General features: G+C 34.3%; 1 protein-coding gene across 2 annotated transcripts; it reads left to right on the forward strand.

Moving 5' to 3' along the window:
• The first annotated feature begins 2,048 nt into the window (after positions 1-2,048).
• On the forward strand, positions 2,049-11,058 carry LOC136208709 (uncharacterized). 2 transcript variants are annotated; one of them, XM_065999828.1, is made up of 7 exons: positions 2,049-2,364; positions 2,607-2,739; positions 2,838-2,984; positions 5,446-7,583; positions 8,240-8,629; positions 9,030-9,252; positions 10,585-11,058. In XM_065999828.1, the coding sequence occupies exons 2-7, from the start codon at positions 2,643-2,645 to the stop codon at positions 10,875-10,877; spliced, it is 3,288 nt and encodes a 1,095-aa protein (XP_065855900.1). In that variant the 5' UTR covers positions 2,049-2,364; positions 2,607-2,642; the 3' UTR covers positions 10,878-11,058. The 2 variants fall into 2 exon arrangements, with proteins under 2 accessions (XP_065855900.1, XP_065855899.1); XM_065999827.1 differs by having other exon boundaries at positions 2,049-2,215.
• The last annotated feature ends 1,351 nt before the right edge of the window (positions 11,059-12,409 follow it).

The raw sequence follows: 12,409 nt of genomic DNA on the forward strand, positions 1-12,409 counted from the left end.
GATACGGACGTGACGGTAGGGGCCAAACAAACCACAATATCCATACAAAGAAATAATAGAGAAAAGAGGAAAAGATCATATGACCCTTAGACCGCTTAAATCTTCACTATAGAATGCTTACAATTTTTAAATGGGCAAAACTGTAAAAAAAAAGAAAAACTCTTTCACACTCACAGACTCAAAGCCCAAATTAAACCATATCTAGTAGTAAATTAAAATTAAAAAGTGCAATTATTACGGAATAATATAATAAATATAAATCACACTCCCTCTGTTCTATTCTATAACACATTTTACAAAATGATTTTTTTTTTTAAAATATAAATCGTTTTGGTTTTTAAAGAATTTTTAGTATAATTTTTTTGGTCCAAATATTAAATATTTTGTTTTGATCTATGTGTTTTTTTTAATATTTCAATGTTTATTGCCCAACCATTGCATGATAAATAATTTTTTAAAGTTAATTAATGTAAGTTTATTAATTTGACTCTACATTAATTTTATTTCTTAATTTGTATGAAAATCTCTATAATGACTTAGAGCTCTCCAACAACCTCTTAAATTGGCTCTTAAGTTAAAATTTGAGGATGGAGAATGAAAAATCAGCTCCAACAATCTCTTAGTGACTCCTCAAATTACTAAGAACATCTTCATCATCTCTATTAATAGAGAGCCTATCTCCACCTCTTAGTGTCTCTTAATTCATTTTTTATTAATACTTTATTATTGAGGACTCGTAGTGCATCGGGCCGCCTTTTATTATTATTATTATTGAGGACTCTATCTCCTCTCACTATTGGTAAATATAACAACAATTAATAATTTTAAGGGTAAATAATTTATTAGTCCCTTCCTTTTTACCTAACACACTGTTTAGTCCATCTATTTTGAAAAACACACTATAAGATCCCTATCTTTTGTCAATATTAACCTCTTGGTCCTTTTGTCTAATTTTGTTTTTAGCTTTTTAACCATTATGTTTAGCATAAATAAGCAGCCAGAAAATAACAGAATAACATGACCATTTTGTATTTACTATAACTGTCCTGAAAACTAAGATATGTTCGGTTAAAAATCTAAAAAAACTAGACAAAAGGATCAAATTGTTAATATTGACAAAAGATAGGGACCTAATAATGTGTTTTTCAAAATAGAGGGACTAAACAATGTATTAGGTAAAAATACAAGGACTAATAAATTATTTACCCTAATTTTAATGATAAAATAATAAATAAAGAGTGAATATAAGGAGTATTGTTGGAGATGATATGTCTTAGTCACTCTTAAATCATTAGGAGTCAATTATTTATATTATTTTTAGAGAGTGCACTAATAGTCTCCTGGAGATGCTCTTATATTGGCCCTGTTTGGGAATTAGTTGTTAGCTGTTAGCTGATTACATTACTGTTAGTTGATTACATTAGCTGATTTGACTAGCTGTTTGTGTAGACCTGTTTCGTAAAAATTAGCTGATTAATAATAGCGGTTTGTGCAAAAAGACAAATAAGGGCATTTCTTTTTTTAATACATAAAAATATACATAAAATAATTAGGGTAAAAGAAGTCCATTAATTTTAATATGCAAAACGCTAATTGAAAAAGCTCCTAAAATGAGATTTTTCTAAACTAGCGTTTTCATCCCAAAACTTTCTCCCAAACCTCTCTCCACCAAACACTCCAATCAGCGGTTTCAGTGGTCAAACCGCTAAAGTTGGTCAAAACCGTTCTTTTTATCCCAAAACGCTCTTTACCAAATAGGGCTATTATGGGACTGAGATCGTAATATAAATCAAATATTTATTTGTTTTTTTAATTGATATAAATAATTTTGTGTATATATATAGGAAGTTTTTTTTTTTTAACGAGATTAACTTAAAAAATGATAAATTAATCAATTAAATAATTTTATGTATCTATTAGGAAGTTTCATTTTAACGAGATTAACTTAAAAAACTATAAAATTAAAATTAAAATTAACTTAGTGCTGAAGGAGATACTAAAATTTCTCTCTCATTTGGAGTCGGTTATTTATTACAGAATAAAAGGCTACTACACTCCACTACTCCATTTTGCAGTGCCTGCAAGCTGCAGACAACCGTACGCCGTCGCTTCACCGCCCTCAAAGGTGTCTTTCTTCCTCCTCCTCCGCCTTCAGATTTTCACTGCCTCCAGTTTTTCCTCCTTCCTCTGCCTCTCTCCTCGCCTTTGAATCACTGTAAGTCCTTTCTGGTTTCCCCCTGTAACAGTGTTTCTACTTAATTCTGGAAATTGCTCTGTTTTTAAAAGCTTTGAAAACATCGCCGCTTGTTGAACAATGGAGGAGGTCTCTTCTTATCTTGGAGAGGTGAAAAGGAAAATCGAAATGTATGGTTTGTACATGCGAAAGATAGTTTAGTCTCTCTCTTTTTTTTTTTTTTTTTTTTTTTCCCGTTCTTCTGACCTCAAGCACAGTGTTAACCTAGAATTTTGTACGATAACAATTGTAATCCAGAAATTTCTTTGTTCCGTGTTGCTTCTATTGCGGAAGAAAACAGAATTTTGAGTTTTCAACTTGAAATTGTAGCTGATGAGACAGGGTTTGCTTCTTTTTGGTTGAGAAATTTTAGGGAAAAAAGGAGTTGAAGTTGGAGGAGAACCAGAGTATGGAGCCCGAAAGTACCTGCAATCCAAAGGTATTGGGGAGTGCGCGTAGTTATAGGAAATGCTTTAGCTCAGACGTGAAGAAAGGGAAGGCTCCTGGTACGATTATGCTTTTCCGAATTTCTTTGAGAGAAAGCATCTCAGATTTGCCTTTAAGTTAATGATCTCAGCTTTACATTTTTCTAACAATTTGATAGGAGAACCGGACACTGAAAAGTGTTCTTTCAAAAAGAAGAGCCAAAATGTGAACTGCCCGTTGCGATGGAGTGATTTCAAACCAAGGGCCAGCCGCAGAAGAAATCAATTTTGGCTTGATAGGGGAAACAAAGAAAACAAAGTGTCTGGTACAGATTCTTTAACTATTAACAGTTTTTTAATTGCATTTTATTTCAGAAGGTTAAGTGTTTGCTAATTCATAGTCATAGTTCTCCCAGAGTGTAATTGGTGTTGAATGTTTTATGTTTTTTTTTGGTTTTTGGTTTGTCCTATCCATGCCTGAAAATGCTGGTAAGTTGCATTAGGCTTAGCTGTTACTAATGATTTTTTCAACTACATAGGCCTACCATTTTAAGTTTTGAGTCTTGTTAGGCTGTAGTCATTCACTAGCAGATTTTATCATATACCTGTTCTTTTCGCTGCTTGTGTTTCTGAGTTAATATTATATCATCTCTCCTGTTCCTAGCTAATCCATTTGCCAGGTATTAATTTAAATTATGATTTGTGCATTAGTTAGTTTCCATCTAGGATTTACTTCCATAATAGTAGTTTCTATTTAGCATGCATTAATTAGTTACTCCCTCCTGTTCATATTAATTGTCACATTTGACCAAATTATACATATTAAAGAAATGATTGATTTGCATTAAATTTATAGAAAATAGACTAATATACCTCTTATCTTTCTTCATTAATAATCCTCATTTTCCGTTACGTTCATTAAACTACACCATTCTTGATACCTTGAAAACTTAAAATGACTTTTGAAAAAGAAAACTTCAAATGACAAAAAGAGTAATTAAGGCTAAACTCATTAATTGAGATTTTTTTTTGAAGCTCATTGATAGGGATAAAATAGGAAAAATTTACATGGATTATCTAACGTGACAAATAACATGAACCAAGAAAAATCTTCTCAGCATCGTTTAGAATAGGTCTTGATATCCGCAATTAGCGGTTATTCTCTATTTGGGAGATAGGACGGGGTGTTTGTTAGAAGGGATATAGGAGGTGGGATAGGGATAAAAAATACGAGATAAGTTATTCCGTGTTTGTTTAGGAGATAGAAGAATGAGACGGATGAGGGATAAGCCTCTTATCCCTCAAATCCTATACCCAGGAGGGGGTGGTATAAGGAGGTGGGATAAGCTCGTGTGATTTTAATAGGATGGAAAAGTCCATCTTATCCCTCAAATTAATGTTATGTAGTTTAAATAGGGTTAAAATAGTAAAATGTATTATTTTATCCCTATCCCCATCCCACGTACCAAACATTGGATAATAATTCACGACTATCATATTTTTATCCTTATCCCAACCATTTATCCTTATCCCTATCCCAACCTTTATCCCTATCCCAATATAATACCAAACGCCCCGGGAGGGTTGAGACAAAGGAGGGATAAACTCCTTATCCCACTAAAGTTATACCTAGATGGAAAAATCTAATTTGTCCCTCAGATTTTATTATTTATTCTATTTGTTGTGTTTAGAAAATTCATTAGTGTTCCAAATATTTCTCAAGTTAATTTTAATTTTGAACTTTTGAATGAAATTAATTATACTACAGTAATATATGGGTCTATTTAAATTTGGAAAGGGTAATATAGTAAAATGAATTATTTTATCCCTGTCCTATCCTACATACGGGATAATAAATCATCCTATTTTATTTTTATCCTTATCCCAATGTTTTACCCTATCTCAACATTTATCCCTACCCCCTATCCCAATAGAATACCAAACGCCGAGTAAGAGATCGTGGAGTTCTGCTCCTAATAATTCTGAGATCATGGGGTTCTCTCTTAACGAGCTCCTAACAATTTTGACATCGTGGGGTTCTCTCTTAACGAGTTCCTAACCACTTCATCAACATCGGTAAGGAAATGAAAACTTTTAAGCATTCTTTTCTAGAGGATTTCAGGGGTCAAGGCACCATAACTAGATCCCAAACCGTGTTCATAACAGTTTTATGATCTAAAGCACGTTTATATCTGTACAGAATGACACATCAATAGGTTTGGATTTTTAATAGCATGCTGGTTTTTAGATGTCTTTGTGCATTTGTTGTATTCGAGTTCTGTTACTAACGGGATAAAATAAAACCCGTGTAGATGATGTTTCAATCTGAATATGCTATATTTAGTGTGGGACGACCGCTTCTTTTATAAAATAGGATTAAAGCCCTATTTGGCCACGCGGTGTTCACAATTTTGTCATTTACCCCATTTTGGATGAAATAAATTTAACCCGTTTTGGGTGAACATTTAACCCATTTTTAATGAAAATTTATCCAATTTGTTAATTAGAACAATTGGCTTAAAAGTTGTGTCATGCAGAAGATTTAACAAATCGGATATTTTTTCATCCAAAATGGGTCAACTGTCAATAATTCAGGGCAAAGGTTACCAAATGATACACAGGACAAATGACAAATAAGCCTTTATGCCTATAAAATACAATATAGATCACAAGGATTCCCTTGTGCTTGCAAAACAACACTTGCAATTTGACTGCAAGGAACATGAGATGAAATATATTTATTCCAAATTGCTCAAATATTTAAGAGGAACTTTGGATGTCATGCAGAGAATATTAAAACCGCTAAGGAGTTAAATCATGTTAAGGATTCAACATCAACCTTATCTGACCGGCAGGGCCTAGAAGAAAAAGCAAGGAAACGGAGACTGCAAGGCCTGGAAGAAAAAGTGAAGAAACGGAGACTGCAGAAACAGACTCTTGCAAATCAACTGCTAGAGTTGGAAGAGGGAGAGATACCGCCAAGTACAAGTCCTAAAAATGATTTTGGTTCAACATCTGACAAGAGTGATTTAGAAGAAGAGGTAACTGGAGAGACTAAGAGGCAGACTTTCATTGATATTTTGAAGGATTTAGAAGAAGGTAGGATACCAACTCGTTCACACTGTACCAATGATTCTTTCCAGAAAGTTTCAAGAAAGGGGAAAATATCAATGAACTCTCAAAGCAGTGGCGTTTTGGATAACTTGGTGGATACGGAAAATGGGGAGATAGTAGCAGGTCCTCATAATCAGATGTTAATTAACAAGCTTAAGGAAGGGTGGGATGATCGTAACTGTCAAACAGGAATTCCACAAAAAGGTCTTGGAACTTCACAGCTAACATCAAGGGATATGGAGGAGCAACTCACAACTGAAAATGAGATCGTCCAATTGGGAAAAAAAACTGAGAGACCAGTTACAATGGCGGATGATCCTAATTGTCGAAAAAGAATTCCACAAAAAAGTGATGGAACTTCACAGCTAAGATCAACGGATAAGGAGGTGCAATCCAAAACTGAAAATGAGATCGTCCAATTGGGAAAAAAAACTGAGAGACCAGTTACGATGGCGGATGATCCTAATTGTCGAAAAGGAATTCCACAAAAAAGTGATGGGACTTCACAGCTAAGATCAACTGATAAGGAGGAGCAAAGGAAAACTGAAAATGAGATCGTCCAATTGGGACAAAGAACTGAGAGACCAGTTACAATGGCTGATGATCCTAATTGTCGAAAAGGAATTCCACAAAATAGTGATGGGACTTCACAGCTAAGATCAACTGATAAGGAGGAGCAAAGGAAAACTGAAAATGAGATCGTCCAATTGGGACAAAGAACTGAGAGACCAGTTACAATGGCTGATGATCCTAATTGTCGAAAAGGAATTCCACAAAAAAGTGATGGGACTTCACAGCTAAGATCAACTGATAAGGAGGAGCAAAGGAAAACTGAAAATGAGATCGTCCAATTGGGACAAAGAACTGAGAGACCAATTACAATGGCAAATGATCTTAATTTTCGGACAGAAATTCCACAAAAAGGTAACAGAACTTCACAGGTAATGCCGAGTATGGAGAAGCAACTCAACACCACCGAGAATGAGATTGTCCAAATGAGGAAAGAAACTAAGAGACCAGTTACAACATTGGATGGTCTTTGCTTTTCAGACTCTGAATTCAAGGTAGATAAAGTTCAATCTACTGATGTCGCAGCTACATGTTCTGGTTCCCCAAATGTGCCAGCTCGTGCTTCTGATGTTTTGCTTGATAGAAAGGAACTCTCTACTTCACCTGTTGAAACAGTAATTGTTGTCGAGTCAGATACTGATAGTGATGTTGTGGAACTAACTGACCGGAAAAGTGTTACATCTACTTGTAATGTGAAGAAGAAGAACAATGAAGTTAACAGTTCCATCAATGGCCTTAAGGATGGAGCTACTAGATCAACTTCTGTGGAAAAGCTGAGTCCTGCCCAAAATGATCAAATATCTGATTCTGTTGCAAGATCTTCTGAGGATCCTCAAAGTACATTGGATGAAGTAGCCACAGTTGATCAGGCTGCTGAATGTTCTGGTGAAACTATACCTGCTCGTAACATGCAGAACACCGAAGTAAGGAGTTACTCCCGTAATGGTGCTTCTAGATCAACTTCTGTTGAAAAGCAGAGCGTTTATAATAACAAAGACATAGTTGACTCCATTGTCCAATCTTCTGAGAATTTGCGAAGTTCAACTCATGGAGTTATAATGGTTGATCAGCCTGTAGAATGTTCAAGTCATGCTTTACCTGTCCAGGAACAGTCTGCGCCAAATGAAGTAGCAGTTACTCCTGTTTATACAGAGTCCCATTTACAGTTTACTGGGACCAGCACCTCTGTAGTACCGCCAGATGTTAGTGCAGTTCAAAGCACTTCAATCACATTTAACCAGGTTCAAAAATCTTATGTATTTGTTTTCATTTAGAATTGGACATAAAGGCCTATTTGGCCCCTGTGGTATAAATGACTAAGTTTTGGATATCACAGGGGCCAAATAAGGCTTTAATCCTTTAGAATTGTAATAAATGTCTAATGTGTAAATATCAACTTGCTAGATCTATAAATCGTATTTGTATGCCAGAAAACTTTAATTAAGTGTGTCAAAACAGGATGCGTGTCATAATTGTGTTATATGATCTATATATTCCACATGATTATATATGATATAGATGACACAAAACTGATAATGTGCCAAATGGGTGGTTCTCTCTAAATCATGTTGTCCTGTCATAAATTGATAGCCCTAACTTCAATCTTGCATCCTATAAAAAAAAAAGGGCGGCCCGGTCGCACTACGCGTCCCCGCTGAGCGAGGGTCCGGGGAGGGGTCCCACCACAAGGGTGTACTGGGGGCAAGCCTTTCCCTGCCAATTTATTTGGCAAGAGGCCGCTCCTAAGACTCGAACCCGTGACCTCTTGGTCAATCTTGCATCCTATAAGAGATGAAATTGTATTTGCATCCCTAGCCGCTGCAGCTTGATGAACATGAGGTCTTAGTCTAATATGTTATAGAATATCTGAAAATTAATGCTTTCTGTCTTCTTGTAGCCACCAATACCTTCAGTTTCATCTTCCTTGCAAAGTGGTTCACTTCAATGCCCTCAATATGTTGGAAGGCATATCGCCAGTCCAGAAGTTCAAGCATCAACACAACCATCATCTGAGGAAGCAGTGCAGTTATCTACCCCACCCATCGTTGATTTGCAGCAGCCACAATTCAGAAGTGTGCAGACGAGTCAAAATGATATGCATTTTCACGGGTCTGGGAGTAGAACCAATTCTCAGGATTTTAGGAGCATGGCTACTAGTTTAGCATCTATGAATGCTAACCTTATGTTACCTGGGAGAGCTCAGCTTCTTTCTTGTGACCCACTTCATAATGAATTGGAAAGACTGCAAAAGCATCATGAACAAGATTTAAAGATGCATGAAGCTATGGTTTGTTCAAGCTACTTTCGAAATCTTAATACATCAGGGGAACTTGTACTTGGTCAGATAATCCGATTATCCCATGTCTTATTAGTCTTCTGAACTTGCTTGAAGTGACCTATTCACCCCTTGATCTTGCTTAGAGTGACCTATTGCCCCCTTGATCTTGCTTAAAGTGACCTAGTCAATTTGTCCAAATCATCTACTTACTCTTGCACGTAGGATTTAGGTGGTTAATCATGTCGCTTTAAGTACGTTCAGGGGGCTAATAAGACATCTCCAAAGTATAGAGGCCAATCGGATTATTTGGCCCAAGTACAGCCTCTTGATTTATTAAGCCTACTTTTAAACTGAATCTCATCAATGTCTGAACACATTAGGTTTCCTTATTTTCTGTTTGTGTTTTCAGATGTTGCATATGAAATGTAAACGAGACGAAGCTATAGAAGAGATAATAAAGAAATATGAGATTTTATTTCAAGATGCTGAGGCAGCATTGCAGCACAAGACAACGGATTATAAAGCCAAGTTCGAAAAAGTTTTTCTGAATAAGTTATTGGCTAATGCTTTAATAGAAAGCATTCGGCAAAATAATCATAATCGGGAAGCTTCTACATCAGATACAAGACAAGGTATATAAATTGGAAATGCAATTCTGTTTTATCTTATTTTCCTCGTGCTCCTATTTCAGTCTCTACTCTGCATCAGTATGCTTTAATCCTTAGTTTAATTATATAAGTTGTTCAATTTGTTTATTTTTAATTTTTATAATATTTTATATTATCGGTGTATACTGAGACTGTTTAGTAGTAATGCAAACAAGTTTAGACCAAAAAATTTATTTATGCAAACAATCCTATATTAAGCCATGATAATTAAGAAGGAAAATAATTCTAGTATGTGAAGTAGAGTTTTAGAAGAAAATATTAAGTGAAAATTAGTCTTTTTAATGGCCTAATTAATACTTCATTGGGTTTGATGAAAATTTTGAACAACATGAAGAGTTTTTTTTTTTTTTTTCTTTTCCCGCAAGAACATAAACATTTTTTTTTACTGGAAAGAGAACATTATGATGAAAGTGATTTTACTGAATACTTAAATGACATAAATTAAAATCTTATGTCAAGTCTCAAACCAAATAATTTGAAGCATCCCTGTGTAATAAACCTGCAGTTGAGTAGGGTTGTCAAAATTAGTTGTTGTGTCTTATGCATTGTCCAAGAAAATAGCAGCCTGGACTATCTAGAACTTGTCTAAGCACTCGAAATCGAGAATACATTCTGATTTCCCTCAATTAGATTCTCTTGGCATTTGTTGTCCTCCTCGGCGGCGCCTAGACCGCCTGGGCAGCTCTTAGGCAGTGATTGGAACAAAACATGTTTTTTCTTAATTATTTTTTATTCTTTTTCTTTATTACAATTGATTTTTGAATATTGTCGCATGCTTGTTGGTGAATTATATTTATTATTTTCGGATACTTTTGTTTAATTGTGTTCTCTCTTAGTTCCATGATATGGCTTAAGACTACAGATATTGTTTCATAGTTTTTGGTAATTGTATTACTTATGCACATTGTTTTTTCACTTGTTTAAATAATGATGTTGAAATGCTGTTGTTTATTAAAAATATACGTTTTTCTATATTAAATTATTTTATATAGTGTATTACATATTTTAATTGCATTTATATAATAAGAAAATATAAAATACAAATCTGGTTAATCTCTGACTAATCCCCTATTAATTCTCGAGAGCCTTGTCCATGCGACTAGCGTCTAGCGTCTAGCGGTTTTTACAACCTTGGTCTTGTGTGATATAAATGCACTGAAAATGATAATTGTGTCAAACGGATTATATTAGCCTCTTTCTTGTAAATCATGTTATACTGTAAATTTACAGTGCCACACTGGGAGGAGGTTCTTTTCTCTTTTTACTTAACCTGGCTTTCATTATGTTTTTCTGCAGCTGCATCTAATGCTACCAATTTGGTCCAGAATCCTACACAAATGCCTGCAGTCAGGCTTGATCATCGCCCACCTGTTATAGCACCGTTTCGGCCAGTGATCAATCAGCCATCACCAGTTCCTGCAAGGCCATTTTCAGGTCATATGGACTGTTCTAATGGGTTGTCTCAAAGCGGATACGGATTCCGAGTGGCGGCTCCACACCTTCGGGCCGTGAGGCCGACTTTGAACTCGCTGATCTTCAACGGTGGGGAGTTCATTCAACATTCGCCTATGTCCTTTGACAACCCTTAACAATATGGTCCAGAATGAGCAATTTTGGGAACCACAAGCTCACCTGGCCTTGCGAGTGTTAATATTTTGATACAAATATAATCCTGCACTTAGGATTAGGGGATGTAATATAGTTGTTTTGAATGCTTGCAGTGTTTATAAAAAAATGTTTACAGGGTAAATTAGTTATAATTAATTTTGATATTGAAAGATTTTTTTTTTTTTGGCTTAATACATCATTTGCCCCCTGAACTTGTTCAAAAAGCTTGACTGGTTCCTTGAACTTTCAAAGTGTCTTTATAGTCTCTTGAACTTGCATAAAATGTTTAGTTACCTCCTGAACTTGTGTAAAATGTTTTCAAAGTGTCTTTATAGTCTCTTGAACTTGCATAAAATGTTTAGTTACTTCCTGAACTTGTGTAAACTGTAATCAATTGATCACTCGGTCGTAAAAAAAATAAGTTAAATGCGGAAGATTTATTCTACGCATCTTAGAATGTTATTTCATAATTAAAAAATAAATTAAAAATGAAGTTATTACTTGCTCAACTATACCACTTGTCTTCTCTAATATTAGAGCTGTATATCCTGATTTTGGTCGTTTTACTTTTAAGACTCGTATAATACATATTCCGCATTTAACTTACTTTTTTTACGACCGAGTGTTCAATTGATTATATTTTACGCAAATTCAAGGAGCTAACTGAACATTTTATGCAAGTTCAGGACGCTATTGGGACACTTTGAAAGTTCATGAGGCCAATCAAATTTTTTGGACAAGTTCAGGGGTAAATGATGTATTAAGCTTTTTTCTTTGTTGGATTTCATAGGGAAAATATCATCTATTGTCTTTGAGATTAAGGATCAAATTAAAATCAAAGTTTGGATATTAATTTGATCCTTTTAACTTTGATATTAAATTAGTTAAAAATGATACATATCAGTAACATGTGTCATTATATTGACCATTTAAATTGATTTGATTTTAGATGGGATAAGGTGTAAAAATTTCCCTAATGTTTAGGTTTAGGAGTAGTCTTATTCCTACTTCTAAAATTGTGCAATTTTACTCTTAAAGTTGGCAGTCAATAGCACTTTTACTCTTAATGTTGATAAGTTGGATAAATTGGAGAAATTATTTATTAAATTGTATTCTTGGCTAAGAATCTTGTTATCCACATTTTACACGTACATCATTTTATCACTTGTTAGTAATAAATATATGTTTAGGCGTAAAAAAAATTAAAAAATATACTGCATTTTGTACGAGTTGGATAAAAAATTTAAATATTTCACTGAATTTAAAAATATCAATCTTCAATTTTATTATTAAATTATAAAAAATATGATTTTTTTTAAAATCAACTTACGTGTGCAATTGATGCAGAATAAGTAACAAAATATTTGTTTTTGTAATAATGTCTAAAATTGACTCAACGTGCTAACATTAAGGGTAAAATTGCTTTTGGCTATCAATATTAGAGATAAAATTGTATAATTTTAGACGTTAAGAGTAAAATTACTCCTATATTTAAGCATAAGGGATATTTTTA

Source organism: Euphorbia lathyris, chromosome 10 (assembly GCF_963576675.1).
Source record: "Euphorbia lathyris chromosome 10, ddEupLath1.1, whole genome shotgun sequence".
Taxonomy (NCBI): Eukaryota; Viridiplantae; Streptophyta; class Magnoliopsida; order Malpighiales; family Euphorbiaceae; genus Euphorbia; species Euphorbia lathyris.

Excerpts from the sequence above, each read along its gene's own strand:
- LOC136208709 (XM_065999828.1), top strand. The coding sequence starts at position 2,643 with ATGGAGCCCGAAAGTACCTGCAATCCAAAGGTATTGGGGAGTGCGCGT. Across the intron at positions 7,584-8,239 it reads CTTCAATCACATTTAACCAG|CCACCAATACCTTCAGTTTC; the intron begins GTTCAAAAATCT and ends GTCTTCTTGTAG. Across the intron at positions 9,253-10,584 it reads TACATCAGATACAAGACAAG|CTGCATCTAATGCTACCAAT; the intron begins GTATATAAATTG and ends GTTTTTCTGCAG.